The sequence below is a fragment of the Pseudoliparis swirei genome, chromosome 3 (genome assembly GCF_029220125.1).
Source record: "Pseudoliparis swirei isolate HS2019 ecotype Mariana Trench chromosome 3, NWPU_hadal_v1, whole genome shotgun sequence".
Lineage (NCBI taxonomy): Eukaryota > Metazoa > Chordata > Actinopteri > Perciformes > Liparidae > Pseudoliparis > Pseudoliparis swirei.
The window spans coordinates 12499643-12522690 of NC_079390.1; the positions used below are offsets into that span (position 1 = coordinate 12499643).

Genomic DNA, 23048 nt, shown 5'->3' on the forward strand with positions numbered 1-23048 from the left:
TCTCTAGCAACTGGCTGCTCGGCCCCTCGAGAGACGACATCGAGAGAGGAAAAAAAAAACTGAACAGGGGAGACAGAAGTAAAGGTCGAGTAAAACTGGCATCAGTCTCAAACTGAAAGCCGGCCATTACTAAGCTGAAGGATAAATGACGACACACAATTATTACTCATGGGCTATAAAAGAAACAGGTGAAATTCTAGTCCCAATGTGCTTCTTCTTTGGACTCAAATAAGCAGTACACTTCTGCAGATTTGATTGGGCTTCAGTGAACGAGCCATCAGATAACAAGGAGGAAGAGAGCTATATAGAGACGGAGGAAATGCTATAATCCAGGTCAACTAGCTTATTGTTTAGAGGTTCTTGACGAATTCAGAGGTAATTGATGATTGAAAGTCTTCCTTTTGCATAAACATGGGTGTTTTTTCCTTTTTGGACATCGCTTATTTAAATTAGGGCCACAACGCCCCATTGAGGAACAGCCCGAGAGGAAGCGATAAACACGGCGCACACTGAATGTACTGTAGCATCAACGCGTTTCTCTTTTCACTGAATGTTGTCACGCCGCTTCACAGCTGGCGGAGACAGACGGCCCTGTTCATGGGTCACTTTGCCTTTCACACATCAATAGTGTGGGTGTGTGTGCAGGAGGTACACCACGTGGTGTTTGTACCACTGTACCCGTTTTCACATTTGGAAATTATTCAAATCATGTTGTTGCAGACTGACACAGCAGATGACACCCAACAAACACCTCAGCAGTGTGCTGTTTTTCAAATGGGGAACCAGCTTCATACAACCACACACTGAAAAGTTATACTGTCCGTTAAATACTTTTTAAAAAGGAGACGCGTGTACTCGATCTCACGATCTCATCACTGAGAGAACATACAACGTATAACTTATGCCAGCTGAGATGGAGCTGGAGGAGGTGAACATAACTTTAAAGGTTTCCCTTGTTAAACATTAACAAGGGAAACCTGACATTTCTGCTGTTATTTTATTATACTGAAAAGGTCACGTTCTGAAACATTGTGACGTAACGTAATCTCCACATGGCCAGCTACTCACAGGAACGGGATAAAAATATATTTTTTAAACCCTCAGCAAACAGAAAAAGAGATGCAGAAATAAAAAATGCATCCACAAGATTATAGGGATTTTTCTATCACCTCTATTAAAAGCAAACACACCATCAGGTCTCATGTATTTGATGCCGTTGTCTCTCTGGACCTCCACATAATGCTCAGGGAAATTAGTGCTTCCCATGAGGCCACAGTCACTCTCTCCGTCTCCATCACATCACAGAAACACGCCGTGCACACGTACTCATAGGCTCTCTGTGCGTTACTAAGGAACAGCTTGCACCGAAAAAGCTTTCAAACGAGGTACACACACACACACACACACACACACACACACACACACACACACACACACACACACACACACACACACACACACACACACACACACACACACACACACACACACACACACACACACACACACACACACACACACACACACACACACACACACACACGCACTTGATTCTGCTATTGCAGAATTGCTCACTTCACTGACTGCACGAGTCTCAGCGTGCGAGTGGAACTCTAACTCAGCAGTTTCATTGCAACAAGTTCAAGGGATCGAAGTGAACTCAGAGAAACACATCGGAGAAATTATTAAACTGGCGAAATACGAGTGACGTACTCCTAACAGTGCGGAGCAATAAAATATAAGCCCGGGCCTTAAATAGAGGAGGATTTTCAGATCTCTGATGCTCTTCATTATTTCCATATACGACGGAGTTATTCCCCGATGCATTCAAGGAAGCCCTGAAATGTGACATTTTAGGGTGAGCTGCCGAACAATTGAAATGCAAATGAACCAAATTTGCTTCGTCCTGCAGGTTTGACTTTTACACAACATAAGCTTGTGAACGCAACACTTTCCAGCAGAATAAATGCTCTAACAGATAGATCGTCTGTGACAAGCAAGTACTAATTTTTAATTCTTCACTGTGGTCTTGTAAAGTGGTTGGAGGTGAAGGGCTGAAAGGAGAGCTGCTTCTCGGAGAGCATCGTTTGACCGACGGACACATGAGGAAGTTCATCTCGTCAATACACAAGCAGCCATTATTAGATTCTGTGCAGCTCTCACGGCCAACCTCTACTGACGGACGGCTCTAAATCCACCCAACACTCTCAATCACCGGCCCTCGTTTCCATTGCGGGTGGGGGGGTGAAGGCTGGCCACGAGACTTCCCTGCTCGCCAGTAAGCTGCTCTTTCGCGTCTGGTTAGAAGTGCACCGTTTACACCGGAAGGCGAGGGAAAATTGCTTTACAAAAAAAAATGCATTTTTATTATTAGCATTATCATTTCAAACGCGATGGTCATGAACACACAGAAGCTGCCAAGTCGATCTGTAGGAGCTTTAAGCCGACTGAGCAAAAGATGCAAACTAATAAAGTTGCTGCTGCAGTGTGAGAACACAATCTGGGAGCTTACCTGACTTGCTCAGCATTTTAGTAATTGTTTTTCATCAAAGCAGGCGAGGGATTACATCATGGCCTGCAGCAAGCCAGCACAGTGGGCACTGAGAACTGCCTCTTCATGGCAAGCAGCGACCGAACAAGCACACATTATTACAGTAGAGGTGTGTTTATAGGCAGGCCTAAACACACAGATTGATAGAACATGTGTGTGTGTGTGTGTGTGTGTGTGTGTGTATGAGAGGCTCAACACGTCTGTACATGTTTATTTTTCTACCGTCTTTACTGTATACCGACCATACGTCTGTGCGTGTTCTGAGTTGTTGACAAGATATTCCTCTGCGTCTTCTCGGTGACGCTCTCAACCGTAACAGATCCAATTCTCCAGAGACCAGATCAAAGACGGGAAAGGAAAAAACTAAAAGAGACAAGAGAGACATGAGTGTTGCCTCCTGGAGTCTGCTGCTCAGAAACTAGGCCTCCTGGCCCCGGGGAGCCATGACAGCATGACAGCACATCATGGGATTGACGGATGTGTGGGTCAGTGTTTGTGTGTGTGTTCACACAGTACATGAGGCGCTCACACCTCCCTGTCCGGTGGTCATCAATCAGAAGGCAACGCCGGGGAAATTAAAAGCCTTTATGAAGGTCTACCTTTACAGCCCGGGACCCGATAGTCCACTCATCATCAACATGAAGTATCTCAGCGACAACGAACATGACGTCCAGGCTCTCGAGGACGGAACTAGCGGCAATATCGCGTCACTGGAAACCAATTTGATTCCTCCGTTATTGGAATTAGAATGGCTGCTTCCGTTAGCTTTTAACCCTTGTGTTGCCTTAGGGTCATTTTGACCCGAATCAATATTACACCCTCCCCCCGCCTTTGGGTCATTTTGACCCGATTCAATGTTTCACCCTCCTGTTACCTTTATATTTACTAACATATTTTACCCTTTGGGTTCAATTTGACGCCAGCAATTAAAACCTCCAGAAAATTATTAGAATTAATATTGTTTTCCAAGTTTAAGTGTGAGGCACTTTATGTTTGTTTGTTGACTACCGAAAGAACACCGACATTAAACATTGAATGGGGTCAAATTAATCCTAAGGCGGGGGGAGGGTGTAATATTGATTCGGGTCAAAATGACCCTAAGGCAACACAAGGGTTAAAGACATTGTTTTTGTATCCACAAACCAGACTCCCGAGAATCAGGGTGTTTAGAGGTGTTTCTCTTCATACAATTTCTTTTATAATTGTTTTTTGTGTTAAACGTACAGCAACCAAAAGGTAAACCACATAACCAGCTGCTAGCCGGAGAGGCCGATGTGCAGCGGCTGACTTTGTGTTCTTTACCGCGCGCTGCTTCCACAGCCGGGAGCCGTCACAACGCCGAGCATCCGGCTGAGGTAGGGCTCAATAGGCAGACACGTCCACCTTCTCTCTCACACACACACACACACAGGGGCGGTTTTTCCTACAGGCGGTATAGGCGGCCGCCTAGGGCGCCATTCAGAGGGGGGCGCCCAACAACAACAACAAAAATATTGTTTTTTTTTTTGCTGGGCAGTTTTTTTTGCGCCCCCATCTATATCTCCAACCAATATATTAATATAATATTTTGATTATTTAACACTTAAATTTACATATATTATTGTATTGTTTGTTATTATTATTCTTTGTTAACTAAGTTGTTTATTTGTTTTGATTCTATAGTGTACACTTTGCACTCTTGTTCTTGCAATGAATAAAGCACTACTGTTAAGAATAGCGTCAATGATTTTCCATAAAAAAAAAAAAAAAGAATGTTCCGTTTCACATTTTGGTGAATTCCGTTTTATTCCGTTTTGTCTAATTTTGTTCAGGTAGATTGATTGCTTAAAATTAGTGAATAATATGTGCCACAAGTGACCCAGACCTTCTAAGATTGTTGTTTGCCAGCCATCAACAGAACAGAAAACAAAAAAAACATTATTTGTAGGCGATGAGGGAGTGAATGTGCACCGTTGATCAGGGGGGCGTGGCTGGAACGTAGTTCAGCACAGACGTGACATTTTCTCAGGGATTTTGTTCTTTATTTAATGTTTGTTCATTGTTGCGATCGTTGTTCTGTTTATTTGAAAGAAATTCAGTCTTGCAGGGCAAAATAGCGTTTGAAAGTTGCAATTCTGGGGGGGGGGGGGGGGGGGGGCCACAAGTGAAGCTCGCCTGGAGCGCCAAATGTGCTAGGGCCGCCCCTGCCTGTTTGAGCCTTAAACTGGAATTATGTCTGACAAGGACGCCATAAGCGTCGAGGGAGAAGCATTTTGTTTGCGCGTCGCACAACAGGCCACTGTACTGCTACAGTAAGAGGAGTAGTGGAGGGGTTGAATTCAACAAGGGGTTTGAGGCGTTCTCTGAACCACTTAGGTTCACCGGTACTGTGGGACCACAGCTATGCAGCAAGCATTTGAATAAAATAGCAGCTTTTAAAGGTAGTTTGCATGCCTCTCCCTGCACGACACCAAGGGACGTTTTGTGGGACATTAGTTGGAGGTGAAGACATTTCAGTATGCTGCATTTAAGTTTGGAGAAACGTTTCCAATAGAAACACAACCATAAAGGTCCCGAAGCATCTAAACAAACCTGCCTGCTTTTTTCTACGAATAAACATATTTTAACTGCGATTAACGAGGAGCCAGCCATGCCGCGTGATCAAACTGATGATCACCAGCGCACGGTAGGTACATGCAGCGCATGCTAATGATGACGGCAATGCTGCAATAATAGCTTTCAGCGCTTATTCCTCTTAAAATAACTTCTGCCAACTGCATGATGTTCACATAAGAGCAGAACGTGGCAGCCAGGTAGGAAGAGCCGTGAGAACGGGCTACGGAGTGGACGTGCTGTGGCTCAGAGAGTTGTGAATGCCACCTTCAGCCCCCCTTCATACAGCGCACAGCCAAATGGGCCTGAGACTGAATTCTATTGAATTCATTCAGATCATTTCATGGAATAAGTGTAATTCAATTTGACCTCTTATGAATACTGATTTAGCTCCAGAGGTATTCATTCATACATATACTACTCTTTATTGAGCTTACTCCCATTCTATTGCATACTATCCGTATATTACATGAGAACGGCGGCCTTTCTCGTCATTCACACCCAAACTTACGGTTCAAATGTCAGTGTGTGCACTTTCCGTTTCAACAAATCAGACCTGCCCCACAACCTTCTACAGTTAAATGCTGCCAACGACGCTGTTGACTAGAGCGATGAGGAGCCGCGGTGTGACTGTGAGTCATCCAGTTAGGCTTTACGGCCTTTGTTCCCCCCTTTGCCTCATCCAGCCTGATCAAAGCGATAATGTAGCAGGAGCTCCTCGGACAAGAGGAACAACTGTGCTCAGGAAACAAGCAGAGCACACTGTGAGAAGGTCAATAAGCTGAGAGTGTGTGTGAGTGTGGATGGAGGCTCCAAAAGCCTTGTGCTTTAATGGGAGACGACAGGAAAGTTCCCCATCCACTATCAAACACCATAACGGCATGAAACGCAGGCAGACAGACAAGTCTTTAAATATTTTACGCTGCATATGCATTCCATGGCAGATGTACGCCCATTACCCACTCGACTACCTACAGCACTACCCCGTCGGAGAAGAGCCGGCACTTCTCCGACGGGGTAGTGAATGACAGCCACACTGCAGCTGCATATCTCCCCGTGCCATATGCCTGTAGGCAGCGAAAGATTCAAACCCCCCCCCGAACCAAACCAACCAACGTTACCATGGCAGCCAGACACTATAAATTGTAATTAGCTGGCCTGAAATCCCCACGGCTCGGACCGGTTGGATACAACCCACTGCGTCCATAGATTAAAGCAACCCCCGTCGAACACGGGGGCTCGAAGCCGTGTCTGTCTGACACACACAAGAGTTCACAATCAAGTGCACACACACACCTATGCACACGCACACACACAAAACACAACCTGACTAATTACGCACAACATTTTATATCCCACATTGTACCCCGTCCCCTTCACAGCAGATGAAACAAGAGCTAGTAAGAAATGCGAGTGGCTGTCGGTGTCCCCCACGGCAACAACCCTGCTGAGGACTGCAGCATCTTTTTGTTGCGCTCCCCAATTCGGAGGATACGATGCAGCCCAGAGGCACCGGGTCTGATGCCCTGCAGGTGTGCCGCACACAAGGGCAGAGCGGCCATGTCTCCATCCATGTCTCGTGTCGCGATAACGCCACATAGGAGGGGCGACTCTCGGGACCCTCTCCGGCGGAGGGTCAAAGTGAAATTGTCCCACAGTCTGAGTGTGGACACGTAGAACGTTGTGCTAAAGTTCACCACGAACGGAGACATGTTTATGATTCAATGGCATTTTTGAAGGCAGCTTTCAGAGAGATTTTCTGACTCATCGAGAACACGGACCCCACAGAGTCGTGGAAAAGATGCTGCTGAACAATCCAAAACATTATCGTGAAAATCTGCGGATGGTCTGCCACATCGCAGTGCGCGTAGACCGGCCCGAGTGAAAAACTATTGCACAGGATTGCACCATGACAAACACAAACCCTGGGGACAAACGCACACTGCATCTGCAACCGGAAGCCACTGGCGTCAAAAGAACACTTTAGTGGTGTCAAATAAAACCCACCCGAGTACACGATTGGAAAAACTGCACACATTTAAAAGACATTTGGCAGCTCCTGTGTCCCCGAAGCACTGATGGCAGGAGTGCAGTTATGAAAGAGAAGCACCTGCTAGTCCTGCAGACTCTCCCAGTGACGCGTTGTAAAGAGTGCCGAAAGAGAGTAGAGTAACACACACACAGTTAAGTGGTGAATAAAAACTGGACAGCTGTTTATAAGAGTGGCCATCCTAGTCTATAGTGGCGCCGGGATCCTATTTATATTGGAGGTGGGGAGAGAGTTAGATAGGGGGAGAGAGAAGAAGAGAGCGAGAGAGAGGGAAAGAAAGGAAAACAACAGTGAGCACACATGAATAAATAAAGTTAATTAAGTATCCCTTACGTTTACAGGACAAGCGCATGTATTTCTCTGCTTCCACTCACCGTCACTGCGAGCTTTCACCAAGTCCATTACACTGTATATGTTACAAGATCACTCAGGCAGCCCCTGCACATTTCCCCACACTATCTTTCTCTACTATTGTTCTTGCTGCTTACCCTTTCTTCTCTGCAGCACACGTAAACTTGTTTGAAGAAATGATGTTAACGGAGCTCCGCCCCCAGCTTGTATTTAGCTATCGAAATAAGGAAATACTGCTTTGTCACACATTGGATACATACAGGTCTTTCCAAGTGCGTGCAGAGGCCTTGTGGTCGACGCTTATGACACCGACGAAGCCCAACGGAAATAAAAAATGAACTCAGAGGCACCAGACTAATTTGCATATGCTTTGGTTGCAACTACGTCCCACAACCTCGCCTGACACTTCTGAGAAAAATGTACCAACCCTTCCATTTCTTCTTTCTTCTCTTTCTTTCTTCGCCCCTCTCTCACTGAGAGTCTCTTACAATGTCAAAGGAAAACCAGGGTGCATGTGAACATCCATTTAGATCCCAGCAGAAAGACGACCGACTGAGACCAGGGCGCCAAACCCTTACAGGGACCATCCATCTTTCGTGATTCACCCACAAAAATACGGGTGCAGCGAGAAAGCGAGAGGCCTACCTGCAGCGTGACGGCTTCTCAGTGTGACAGCTTCTAATACGGCCTGCAAACAATTTATAGTCAAGATTTATACCCACGACTTTGATTCAGCAAACCCATTTAAGGAAACCTGAAGCGACCTGTGTATGTTAGTTCACCTGAGTCTGTCGGGGAGAGACGGGCCATTGCTCGAGTGCATCCATCAACCCTCTCAACTCATAATGGCCTCATCTGCCTTTCCTGTCCCCTCCACCCCCCTCTCTACTCCCCACTTTCTCCTCTCTTCCGCTCGACTAGCCTGAATGCTTAATCGCGGCCCCTGCCTTCCGGGAGCACGTAAACATGGCAGCCTCACTATTGGCTGGTAAAAGTGGCGTTAGTCTGTGCCGATTGGCTGAAGGGAAGGGGGCATGGGTGGCAGAAGAAGACGAAGAAGAAGAAGAAGGTTGGTGGTTACCATAGCGCTGCAGGATGACTGCTGTCCATAGTAACATACCACACACACACAGCTCTCGCCCCTGAGGGCATGGTAGAGGTCCCCACGGACTCACAGAACACAAACACACTCAGACACACCCTCTAACATCAAGCACAACAAAGGATTTTCACCCACTTGAAGACGGCAAGACATTTGGCATCGAAGGGATCGTTGGTCTTCTCGGCAGATCGCTGAGCACACGCTCCCATGTTGACCCCGTTTCCATACATGCCTTCATTTCTATGGTAAACGCTTTCCGAGCGGTCAAACGGACAACAAAACACAAACATAGCCATGTGCTGTCTGTATTATTTACTGTGCTCGTAGTAATGTGTATGTGTATGTATGCATGTGTGCGTGTGTGCATGTGCTCAAAAGATGGTTTCGACAAGAATTTCGATATACTGTAATATATGGATTGTATTTTAGCTTAAAAAAATTAAAAGGACAACAATATTACAGAGATTTTGGCGATGCAAACGATCCAACTAACACCGGATCATTTTCAGATACAGCCGGGTTGTTTTTCTTCATAATTAAGCGTATTTATTGAGCATATTTATGCGGAGTACAAGAATTAAAAGCGTAAAAATTCCCTCGATGGTTGATTATCAAATTAATATTGAGAGACAGGTATGGCTATTGAGGTTTTTGTTATTGTGATTATGTAAATATAACATAAGGTGCTGTTAGGTTGCTGCTCGACCACCCTGTTATTACTGGTGCGTGAATATTTTGTTAGATTAAAAATATGTGGAGAATTTTAGAAACGATGACATCCATCTTCTTTCAATACATTGAGTGAGTGACTAGAACAAGTTTTGATCATCATTATTGTTATAAAGAAGATCTTTCTGCGGCGTTGGTTTTAGTCGCCCTTCCTCTACAAACTGTAATATTGGTCAAGAAATTGTTCAGCCGTGAAAAAACATGAGGTCGTCGCTCCGGCTGAACTGCGGTGTGAGAAAGAGCCACAACAACATACTCCGCTGAGCCAAAAGCTTCATCTATTATTCACAAGATCGTCATTGACTCACTGAACCCAGGCGGCCGTGGCAGAGAGAGGGACCGCGGCAGGACTTAGTGCCGGATCTTCAGCTGCGTTTCACTCACTCGGAACGGCAAGAAACATTCCCACTGCATAGTTGCTGTAATTGTGTGCAACTGTATGACGTTTCCACAATAAAAGCACAACATGTAGCAGGTGTTGTTTGGGGTATTTTCGCACCGTGTACCGTCCTCACATTCTCTCCCTCTAACTCTCCTATTCCTAGAAAGATGCTTGAACACTAAAGTAGAGAGGCATGGCATGGAAGAGGCAGTAGAGAGGACGGTATTACATAACAGGACTGTTGTGGGTTGACTCAGTGTGTGCACGTGTGAGTGTGCGTGTGGACAGATTGAAATGTCCGTTTCTATAGCTACAGTACAGAGAAGGAAAGAGCTTCATCTATTGATCAGCGTAATGGAGGCACTTTTACATTCAACACTTGACATACAGCACAGATTACATTACGCATCACACGTTACATTCCTACATACAGTAATTGGCTATTTCATAGTGACTGTGCCACAGTTAATAATGGTAAAGTGCTGCATCAGCATTTAGCGACTGAAGAGATCCCGGGTTTTGGAGTCTCAAGGTTCCCATCAAAACATGAATTCTTCATCGTCGTCGTGGCGGCACAAGTTGCTCTTACGAGAATATCTCAAAAACATTTGTTCCGTCTCCTTCAGTGGAATAAACAGTATAATACAACCTTCTGACTTACTAACAACAATTCAACAGAGGTTCAAGTGGACTTTTTGGCTCGTGTTCTGCTCTGTGGTCAAGCCACAAATGACGTGTTCGATCCGGACATGTTTCTGCTGGAGCTGAGCGAGGAGCCACTGGCTTCTGAAACATGATAAATGAGACATCCCTCATGTATGAAACTCCCCTACGACTCGGCTGGGAAGCCCTCCAGAATCACTCTGCCGTGCCCTTGTTTGCCGAAGCAGGCCACACGACAGCCAAATAACCACCATTAAACACTTAAAGACAGAACTGGGACTGGATTGAAGGATCATCTACAGCCAGCAGTGATGACAGCTCCATCCCTCACAGCAGCAGAGGAGAACAGCCACTGTGTGGTGAAATGTGGAGGCATCACCAGAAAACTGTGAGCATCAGTTTCACTTTCTTCTTTTTTTTAACGGAACTTTAAATCAAGGAGCCTCAAGCACTCACTGTCACATTAAAACAACTTCTAACACACGGAAATCTCCGCTTCAACAGTAACAGACATGAATGAGTGGTGGAGCCAGTGCGTCTCATAACAAAGCAACCAAAGTGTCTCTGTCTTGTGTTTTTCCACAAGGTTTTAATCAATAAAATGTATTTTTCCAATGAGACGATCAAGGGCTATTTGTTTGGAGGCATATTTGCCTTGATTGACAGGTATCTCACACTTCCGTCTCGTTTGCCCCGCCCCCCAACGACTCCAGCCAGGATCTGGATTTCCTGAGAGCTATGACTCATCCACACTACATTTATGTTTGTCCAACAGTTTATGACCAGAGCACATTAATAGTTGGATGGCACCAGGACGGAGAGAGGATTACTTCTCGACAGAAACATGTTGTTCCATATTACCGTCTGCTGACTGGCGGAGGGAAGTAACAAATATTAACTCTTTCCATACTGCTAATTGGCCCGCCCTCACTCCCACAGTGGTACTTTAGCATGCTTGGCTGAACTCCAGTTGTGCGCAACACACTGACAGGATGTACAGAAAAGAGGATGTATTTTGTCTATAATGCTCTCTCTCTCACACTCTCTCTGATAAAATATTTTCAAGCCTCCCTCACTGTGACTCGGATTAGGGTAAATCGTTTTGACATATACGTGCACGAGCGTGTCTTTGCACACGTGCCACCCTGGCTCTGCCATGCCAAAAAAGATATTCTGTCTCTTACATAATCTGGCTTTCCTTTGATGTTTCTTTAGCGTCACATGGCACTGAAGCGAGCCAGAGAGGAGGCTCGCTAATTCTTTGAAGGTTACGAGTCAGAAGTCAGCCTGCCACTCTGGCCGTGGAGGTGGCACTAGAGCTGCAGTTTAGGCGCAGAAACTATGGGCTGAGAAAGTCTTTGAATTTAAGGGGAACTAAAATGCTCCTGTGAGTGATGCAGGGATTTCAACCAGTGCAAACTAGGTCAAACACAACGCGTGCTGGTGTGCGGCACCAATATTCAAAACAATTTTATAACAAAATTACTAATATACAGTATGAATGAATGAATACCCATCCCATAATAATGACTTATTAATTAACTGTTCAATGTAAACAAGGAGAAATAAAAAAACGATCAATTATAAGAAACATTTTGAGAGATGCAATTAGGACCGCTAATAAATCCATGTTAGCTATAAAAATCCAAACGCATTGTAATTTAGCCAGCTGATATTAGTATTACGAAGCTTAGTGATGTCAACTTGGCCCCAGCATCATGTTCCTACTGAGAGCTGTATTTGAAATTCATGTTCCTGACCACATTATTACTGCCTTTCCAGACAGCCCATTCAGCCTGAGCACAAGTTCTGGACCAAAGAGTCTCAGGTCTGGAGTCCGGCTTATGGTACAAAGCCATCACTTATGGGAGATTGAAAGCAACCATTTTCATATCTGATATTTTTGAGAAAAAAAGACAGATACTGGACCAACATGTCAACGTGATGCATCAAAATTTGGTGCAAACCACATCAATCTAATTAACACGTTTTAATTAAGTCCACAAACACACAAAATGGGTGTTGAAGACAATTCCCAATGTACACAAACCACTGAAGCAACAGAGAAGCAGGGGATGGGAGGGATAATAAGAGCGTTTTAAGTAAGAAGTAACTGACACACACACACACACACACACACTCTCAAACACACACACTAATAGCCGCCTGGGAGTCTACCACTTAAGCTGCTGACTGGACAAATGGGTCGGAGGATGACTGATGAGGTCTGGACAAGTGAATTGTATTACTCTTCTTTTTTTTTAAACTTACTCCATGCAGTGTTTTTTTTAATAACAAATACATGTTTGTAGTTTGCATGCACGACCATGCGTTTTATGACCTTTGAGAAAACCGCCGGTACAACCGACACAGTGCATGGAGAAGACGAAGCTCACGCTAGAGGAGACGGCCAAACAGCAGCGCTGAGCCGAAAGACTTCAGCCTCTTGGGGAACGAGGCAGCTGTGGGCTTTGAGCGTCCACTCCCCCCACTTTACTCAGCGAGAGGAGGATGTGTGGTCACCGCTTCACATTGAGCCAATAACACAGTTACAGTGGCTGGAGAGAAAGGATGCAATTACAGCCCCGTGTTTGGTAATCCACTACATTACACTATGGACCACGCTGGAGGAAGGGTGGACCGGGTCTGCTGTGAACTGAGGTGTGAACCGGGGATCAGAACGTTTTAGATTATTTATCATGATTATTCATTGATTTTACGGACATCTATTTATTGGTAAAACAGGTAAAAACATGTATAAAAACATTAGGACTGGACATTCTAATTTAAAACAAGACATTTAAAAATATATAAAACACAGGCATCAATGGCTTACAAGTGAAAAAGTGTTGTGTTATTGTCTATTTTTGTGATGGGTGATGGAGGAAAAGCTGTTCCTCAGCCTGTTAGTCTGGGTTTTAATAGTCCTGAATCTTGTTCCTGGTGGCAGTGGAGCAAACAGAGAGCGCCCGGGTGTGTGATGTCGTTGTACATGCTGCTGGCTTTCTTCTGGAGGCGGCCAGTATACACGGTGTCCAGGCCAGGGAGCGTAACTCCCACAATGCTCTCTGCAGGCCCGGTCCCTCCTGTGCAGCTGGAGTACCACACAGTAAAGCACTGGCACAGGATGCTTTCTATTACACTTCTTTTGAAGTTAACCAGAAGTTCAGGGGGCAGGCCAGCTTGTTTGAGCTTCCTCAGGAATCCGTGAGATCGACTTTTCTGCTGTTGTCCTTCAAAACAAAAGCTCAAGATTGAGCATGAATTGAGAGTGGCCGTATTAAAGCCCGTTTAAAAAAGATTTTTAGTGGAAAGCCGGCTCATTGCAGCCACTAATACTAATAAAACTTGACACGCATATCGGCACTCATATTATTTTGCAAAGGTTGCACGTTATTGTTTTGAAAATGTATGCAATGTAAAACTCTTTATTGCCAAATATTTGAACTTGCTTTGTTTAGTTTTACACAGGTTGCACTTATTGTTATGATCTTGAAAAGATATCCTGTGTAAAACAGGTAATTGCAGTCCCAATAAGATATTTCTTTGCCAGTGTGTTTTTAGCACATATATTTGCATAGATCTAACAAAGTGATTTCACCTTTGGTTTACTTGAAAGTGACTGCAATTTTCTTTATTCTATTATTTGAAAAAGCACAACAAGTAAATCCAGTAAAAAGTCAGCATAGAACATTTAGTTGGGACGGCTTAGTTAGCATAAAGACGGAAAGAGGAGTGACAACCTGCAAGCCGAGGGGTCACGTGACCAACGAAGGCAGTCAACTAGCAGCGCCGCTAGACAGCTAACATGCATGCTGAACACGGTTTGCTACGCGAGCTAAGACAGCGTTATATAACAGATTGTTTTAGGAGTTTTTAACATATATGTTTATATATATGTACACATGTAGCATTAAAATGGTTTCCGGAGGTTTTCCAGCTTTATGCTAAGCTAAGGCTAATCGCTGGCTCTCGTTTCATACTTCGCGTAAAGACGTGAGGGTGGTACCGTCAACGTCCTTGTGCTGCAACTCTCTGCAGGGAAGCCAACTGGTAGAGCGATTCATTTAAAAGCCAGACGCCAACATACAATGTGTGGCTACAAACCACACTTACAGATATAATAATGTTCTGAATCAGACCCGTATGTTGATTACCAGTACGTAGATAACTGCACAGTGTGATCATGACATTATCCCTCCTGTGTCTTTGTGAACTAGAGGAACAGCTGCCCACACTTCTGACAGCTTGAACATTGAGTTTCTGTCTCTCCATCTCTCTGAATCACACAAATCCCAAAACAACCAACACCCAGTCCCCCTCTTCCTCTCCTCTTCCCCCCTCTCTGCAGATGAAGGCATGGCAACAGCGGTGACACAACAGAGCTAATCCCAAAAGGCTGTGTCATGTGCCCGAAACAGCCAACACGAACACGCAGGATCTCAACGGAGAATCACAGCTGCGACACGCGAGCAGAGCGGCGGACGCACTCACGGCTCTGAATGAACGCATGAAAAACCTTTTGTTCCTATTCTGGTCTATGTAAATCATCCTCTTGAAAAATGTTATTTTGTATGAAAAGTTGCACAAATATACAGTTGGAAAATAATAAAAAAATCTGGGTAATTTAAAAAGGGAAATCAATGGGAATTTTCCCAAACCCGTTGTTGTTTCGTAACCCGAGAGCGCTGCTAACACCTGAGCTGAAAACCGCGCCAAAGTGACAGCACAGCACGACATGTCAGACCGTGTCCACAGCCGAGCACGAAGACCACAACAAAGAGCGGATTAAAAATTCAACAGCAGTGTCCTTTATCGGATGGAACGTAAAGTGCTCCCTCCTGGCAGTGAGCATGACTCACACTCTCCCTCTCTGGGGGTTCAGCCTTTCCCCTGGCCAGCAGCAAGACCCCCACCACAGCAGACACAAGTTGTTACCACAATGGGGGGATGAAATGGGGGGTCGGCGAGGGGGTTGCATGTCTTGTTATGGACGGCCACGCTGATGCACGCTAATTGGAAGTCCAGAGTAAAGTGTGTTCCCCTGTTGTGCACGTAACGCGAAGAGACAGCGCGATGGAGACGGAGATGGAGAAGGAGAGGGGGCTGCGTGAAATGGCTCGAGGTAAAGACGAGCGCGCAGACAAACGAGGAGCGACGAGACGGAATACGTACTGCTGTAGAGGGTGTCGATCCAGGAGAGCCGGGGCAGACCACGGGCACTGAGGGGCTCCATCCTCCTTTACTCTCCCCGTCTCAGTCACTCGACTTCCCTTTCTTGTTTCTTCCCTCCTTTTTCCCCGTCGCTGGCTTTTGCGGTTGGCTCTCTTTTTCTTGTCCTTATCCTCGAAAAACCGCCTTCATCTCTCAGGGAGAAGCTTAGAGAATCATTTGGAATGAATGTCCCAATAAAAAAAGAAGAAGACACCTCCGGGGTCCAACTGGCGAGCGAGTCGTAGAGAGAGTGTGTGGGTGAGCGGTGTGTACGGGAGGGAGATTAAACAACAGGCTGGCGACGACCACCGCGCACCGTTGCTAGGGGAAGGGAGAAGCACTCCCTCTCTCTCTGTTTGGCTTGCTCACTCACTCCCAGCAACTCCTCCTCTCTCTCTCTCTTTTTCTCTCTCTCTCTCACTCTCTTTCGATTCTGTGCGAATGGCTCTTCAGCCTCTCTCTCTGTCTCTCACACTCACTCGCTCGTCGCAGTAATTCTGAAGCGATGACTGTGTACCAATGAGGTTCGTGTCAAATGTGAATTATTTTTTTCTCGGCTTAATTTAAGCTAATGAACGGATTACACATCCAGAGTTACTTTCACCGTCTCCTTCTCTTTCAAGTCATCGTTTCCTTGCAGTACTTGAAACTCAAATGCTTTAACTTGACCTCTAGTAAGGTACCTTTTACAATTAAATAAATGAAAAAAGCTGCGCTTAAAGTGTGTACCTTTTTGTACGTTTTTTCAAGAGATAAGAGATCGTCATAAAAATGACCAACACCATAAACGGGCAAAAGACAACTGCGTCCAAAATCAACAATTAAAATAAAACAATACATTTGCAGCCAATGCAGTGACCATGAGCAGGAGATTCTGTGGGGAAATGACACATTATGTTCAGCTCAAGATCACCACCAGCAGACTGCCACACACACACACACAACAATGAGCTGCTGTGTGTCAGTCCTTCAGCGAGAAAGTGACCTGTTCAGATGTCATCGTGCTTTTAAGCTACTCCCGTCCTCTTCACCAATCACAGACTGCCCCCCCACCCACCAGAGGCACATAAACATGAATGTGCCTGAGCACGTGGAGCAACTGTGGAAGCCGACATAATAAAGAATAATACTGGTAACATTACAACAATGGAGCTAAAAAATGTCTTCTAAAATAAAAAGATTTGATGAGAAATTAAGTTACAGCACAACCATCATCGGATAACTAACGCAAACAAGTCGATATTCTCGTTACACAATTTAGAAATGTCATAGACTGCTTTATTGATTTTCAAACGATCGCCCTGTCAGATTGTAATGGGAGCATTAGCTGGTGGAGCTCCTGTTGCGTCCTGCTGCCAGACACAGCGCTGACAGCTGATCGCCACGCAGTCCGTCTTTGTTTACATCTAAAACAACTCGCTGTGTTTTTGGAACGCATGTGCTCCAGAGGCGAGACATTAGAGACGAGCAGCGCCAGTGACAACAAAGCCTGATATGAAGCCCTCCCCTCAAACCCCTGTCGGGTCCACTCCCCCCGTCATCCTCCTCTAACCAGCATGGGGGAGGAGAGGCGAGAGGGTTGAGGGGCAGAACAACTTCAATTAGGCCACAAAGGCTGACAGGAGACCCCCCCCCCCCCCCCTCTCCACCGGGCCCCGAGCATCACTCTTTGTCTGGCGACACATCTCTTATGTGCCAGCTGGAGGAAACACACACACATCTAACCACAGGGGTTTATGTGCCCAGAGGTTACATATATGTGTGTGTGCTGGTGTGTCAAGGTATTTCATGTAAGCCTGCACGTGTTAATGTATGTCAGGGAAATATTAATGAATATAAATGTGTCTTTGTGGAGGAGGAAAATGACACTAGCATGCACACCATCAAGGTTTTGAGAGCGCACACACACACACACAATGACAAACACACAGGTTCATGGAAAGGGAGAGTGGCACTTCATCAAAAATAGATTCACCTACAGTACAGCCTCACACATCCCTTGGGAGCACACACATGCAGACACACACACGTTTTGGGATGAAACACCACCCCCCTCCTAATGCACACACACACACACACACACACACACACACACACACACACACACACACACACACACACACACACACACACACACACACACACACACACACACACACACACACACACACACACACACACACACACACACACACACACACACACACACACACACACACACACACACACACACACACGACTAAAAGGGCCCTTACGAACCGTCTCTACAACCCGTTGACACACAGAAAAAGAAATCACAGCTTCAGGTAAGTGCAGTGTAAATATCTATCTCATTGTAGATTTTTTTGGGGGGGGGGGGGGGGGGGTCAACATTCAGCAACTCTGTGTGTGTGTGTGTGTGTGTAATTAGGAAGCACATTCGCCCACCAGCCAATCAGACTGCCACCCACCACTCTGCTACCCAGATACCCACCCCAATTAGTTTTCTCCAACATTTCGACCCAAACCCAGAGGCCCGGTGTTAGCGGTGATGGCACTAGTTTCACAGTCACCACAGAACTCTCAGGGGCAGCATCCAGAGCGGTGGCAGCACGTGTGTGGTTGTGTGCCACTCTGACCCCATAACCCTCCCCCTTCCATTGGTACTGCACAACTAACTAAATGTGTAGGTGTAGGTGTACGTGTGTGTGTGGTATGTGAGAGTAGGGCTGCACATACAGTACAAATAATTGAGGCTGAAATGTATCTCGCCAAAGCGAGAGGCTGGAATGAAGTCATCAGTTGGCAAATTAATAATTACTATTATCATTTTTTGCAACATTTGGAATAAAATAAAATAAAGTAAATATTCTGTGATTATTCCAGAAGGAAACTAAAACTGAAAACATGGCTGCACTCGACTTGTTTGGTGTTCACGATCGTCGCTGAACATCTGTTTAATTTACAATGTCAACACAGAGGTGAATACCAACAAAAGGACGAAAAATCATGAAATTCTCGAGCTACATGTTTGAGACACGTCCCTTTGTTTGGGGGGTTGGGGGGGGGGCAAAGAGAGATGGCAGCAGGGACGAGCACCGACGACTATGCATTATTAAAAGGCCCAGAGTGCACCAATATTTAACGTCTGCTTGTTAAATGGGAATGCCTGAAATTATCTGGGGAGTTTGTCTTTTTCATTGTTTGTTATTGACTGATAGATTCTATTGTATTTTGAAGTGAAAAACGGTGTGAAGAGGCCCGCGGGTTCTCAAATGCACAAATAAGACATTTGTTCATCTGTGTTCGTCGGTCACTGTATTCTCCATCAACTCCAGGTTCTATCACTGAGGAGTCATTCAGCCAACCGTTCCGTCTTTGATACCACCATTCCTTCTTCATCTGCTCCAGTGTGTGTGTGTGTGTGTGTGTGTGTGTGTGTGTGTGTGTCGCATCATAGTATGTGCTCTGGCAGGCAAGATCCTCCCTCACCTCATTTGCCCTGAACTCACCCCATTCCCCCCCCCACTCGCTCCTTCAACGTCCAATAATCTGGAGCGGACCTGTCTGGCCGACCACTGTGTGTGTGTCTGCATTTCCAATATTAAGGCAGCTTCGAATTTATTAGATGATGGATTGTTAAATACAATCCTGCACCCGATTGTGTCAAAGAGAAAGACAGAAGAAGGGACAAAGAGATTGTGTGCGTGTGTGTGTGTGTGCCTGTGTGTGTGCCTGTGTGTGTGTGTGTGTATGTGAGGATGAGAGAGAGTATTCATCCGGTGCCAGATGAATTCACTTTGATCTATTGAGGTCAATGTGGAAATCATCTGAATAATGCTGTGATTGGACAGACACCAGATAAGGAGCGCATACACACACGCACACGTGCACACGCACACAGTTAGTGTTGTGGCACAGACCAGCTTCGCTTCCCCTCCTGCATACTTGCGCAGGAAGCTTGTCTGGCATTTTTAACTAACAGCGGGGAGGTCGGCGCGTACGTCTCTGGATGCAGTTGATGCATACATTTGTTTGTGAGAGTGCGTCCGCTCGATAAATTGACTTCTGATCGGCCGACTTCAAGCGGATGCCCAGGAGCACAAACACACGAGCCATTAATAAGGTGGCCGATCTCTGGATGAAGACCTACTGCACCCTAGTGTTGAGTTCCTGTAACACAAGGACTCAAGTAAAGACCTCCAGCTGGGGAACGGAGAGGAGTGGATGAGGAGGGATGGCTCGCAACCATTTTACTCAAGTTCATTTTAAACTTCAAGTTTATTTTCTTTCATTTCTACATGTGTACCATCAAAAGGTTGTGTGTTGGACTCCTACATGAGGGCTACTGAAGAGCGAGCGAACCTAGAATCACAAACTGTGCCTGAAGGCTTCATGTGTGGGAAGAAGAAGAGTGCTGAAGCTGCTGTGACACTAATCACAAACCTGACAGAGGATGAAGATGGGGAATAATTTCATCCCGCTCTACAGAATTATATTTTTGTAACACTTATTGCCAACGCAGTCCCGAACTGAAAGTGTGAATAAACAAAACAAACGAAGAAAGAAATGCTGAAAACACGACAGAATGGAAATAAATGGTGAGACTGCCATTGTTACAGATGTCCACACGAGGGTGCTGCGTCCCCTGCATCCCACCATCCCAATGGAGCCCCTCCAGTTCGGGTCTGCTCTCACTTGCAACTGTTAGTCTGACAGCATGGGACTGCGGCAACAAACAAAACAACAGCAGCACCACTGAAGATCGGAGCAGTCATTCATATGTTTTACGTTTTAACTCTTTACTTCATTTGAGTGATTAAGTGTGGCACAGTGAGTGAGCTTCATGCTGGAGATTCAGAGAGTATTGCATTCACACAGCAGCGCCCTCATTCACCACAAGTGAGTGGCAGAGCAAAACCCACAGGTGAGGCGACTGCTGCCGGGTGGAGAGGTTGAGATCGGAATCCACAATGATCCATGAAACCCTCTTTAGACGGCACCAAAACGCGATGAAACGAAGGCGCTCTGAGAAAGTTGCAGAATTAGTGTGGCCTAAGGAAGTAATCCTGAGCGCAAACAGTCGTTTGCAAAAGACCCGAACCTGCGGCTGCAAAGAGACAAACCCACAAACCCACACGGGGAGTTCCTCAACACTGTGGCGTGAACACGATGAACGGAAGACGAGTTTCTACTGAAGTGATCTTCCTCCAGGTATAAGGCCATCCCGATACCTTTAAGACCTGCAGGCTCAGAGGAGCTAGGGTTTCCTACCTGGGCTCACACACACACACAAACACACAATGACATTCAATATCCTCCTTGGGAGCTACACTCACCTGAAGCCTTTCTCTGAGCCTCCATAAAATAACCGGTCCGGTAGCTTTCACATCCTGATTGTCCCAAGTGCAGAATTACCTATTATGATAATATACTGTTGCAGCGGAAGTGGTTTTTCTAATATGCAATATCAATTCACCTTTCTGTGTATTTGTTCTCCTTTCCAACAGAGCACTCAGAGGAAGTGGAAGTGATGAGCGCAGCAAAGGAAGTCCTCAAACCATTAACCAGCGCGCACTGGGACAGAGAACTGAGAATGCCAGTCCAGGTGCTTTAAAGCCGTTACACTTCCTTGAAGGCCGACGTTTCATCAATTCCCCTGGAGTGCAGCCGACAACAACAGCTTTCTTGAGAACAAAAGTGACTGGAAAGATATTATGTCTTATATTGCTGAGAAAGAATAACTCGGTGTTCGGGGAGGCGGGTCATGAGAACACCGCTTGCTGTGACAGCTATGAAAGCCGAAGGTTGGCGTCAGCTCGAGCTCCAAAAGTCATTTGTATTTTTAAAAGAAATCAAAGTCGACCAAATGCAAATGGATCCGGATCAAACAACAGTTTTCGGAAATAAAGCTCAATCTAGTGAGAAAAGTAGCCAAGTCAGCAACACTGACAGGCGTTATATTTTTATGTGTAAATGGTAACATGATGCTCACTTGTTCGCAGTTAGTCTCGTGTTGTGCAATTAAGGTTTAATCTAAAAACATATTTTGATTGTGAATGATATTAATAAAGCTTATTGTGCGCACACCATGCCAGATACACGCACATTTCCACATGCATTTATATTTAAGCGTAAATCTGAACGAGTTCTGCAAACTACAAGTCAGATGGGATTTAACAGGAAGAAACTGTTTCTTTGACTTGCTGATGTGACGAGTGCACGGGCAGAATGCTGAGGCAGGTAACCACCAGGCAGGTGGCCAATCATGACATTCAGGTCAAAGTGGATGATATTGGGCTTATTTCAGATCCACGACAGCCACGGACACCAGATTTTTCTCTTCTTTTTTTTTTTTAAACAACGATGTAAAATGTTTTAAAAACACGTAACCAATAGAGGTGACGGATCCAGGACAGTTCATGATCCAGAATTTATTCTCCACGGCATCTGACACGGTAACACCGTCACCATGAGAACTTCACACACCAGCAGGGACGTTCAGGGGAAAGAAAAGACTCTTGTTTACTGGACAGTTATTACACTCCCATTGTCCCACACAGTTTGGGATGTGGGCTCTTTTTTTGTTACACAGCGCTCTCGAATCATTAGGAACTCGTGGCTATTGATAACAACTTCAGTCTCCTCAAACCCGTGAACCCATAGGAGACAGCTGAATGAGGAGACGGATCATGATTTCATTACACAACTAGTCTGAGTCAGCAGATGGTGACCAATGGCCGGCCAACACTTAACTTCCTTCAGCAACGAGGACGCCACAGAAAATATCACTTGTGAAAGAAAAACACGACAACTTTCATTTTTGTATACAAGCAGGAACAATATTTCTTAAAAAGCATTTATATAATGTCCTTCTCTTTCTGATGTGGAACCAGCTTTGACAGCTTTACTGTTACTGATCTCATTACCATCTTATTACAAAAAAATGTATATATGTATATATAAATAATACATATACTGTATTAATATAGATTTATTTTTTAGATATATATAAATAAATAAAGTACTACCCAAACTGTCTTTAAGCCCTACAGTATAGAGACCCAAAGTGTTCAGTATAAAATAGATTATTATTAGTTATTATCAAATAAATAGTCATATGAACAAATCGTGTAAAGAATATTATGAATAATCTTGTTGAGGGTGCGTGATCAAAAGGTTGCATTCCGACCACCCTCCAGTCAAAGTGGGAGTAGCTGCATGAATTATTTGGGAGTAATGAACTGATGCACGCCTACTGGCAGTGTGTCTGAGAAGAACACACACAAACACACACACACGAGGGGGGGTGAGGTCTCCATGGCAGCCATAGCAGTCAGCCAATCAGAGGAGGCCTGGTGTTTGCTCTAATTTCAAACAGGGAGAAAGTCTAAATGTAATTTTTTTTAAAGGAGCATGTGCAATCAAGCTGTGC

General features: G+C 45.2%; 1 protein-coding gene across 3 annotated transcripts in view; it reads right to left on the minus strand.

Annotated features, from left to right (window-relative positions):
• The window catches only part of abr (ABR activator of RhoGEF and GTPase), a 102206-nt gene that overhangs the window by 73158 nt on the left and 6000 nt on the right, over window positions 1-23048 (minus strand). The window contains exon 1 of one of the 3 annotated variants that reach the window (XM_056411417.1): window positions 15596-15931. The exons of the other annotated variants lie outside the window; for them this stretch is intronic. Coding sequence (XP_056267392.1) covers window positions 15596-15656 — 61 coding nt within the window. The 5' untranslated portion in view covers window positions 15657-15931. Of the gene's footprint in view, window positions 1-15595; window positions 15932-23048 lie in introns of those variants that run through there. 3 annotated transcript variants of the gene reach the window in all.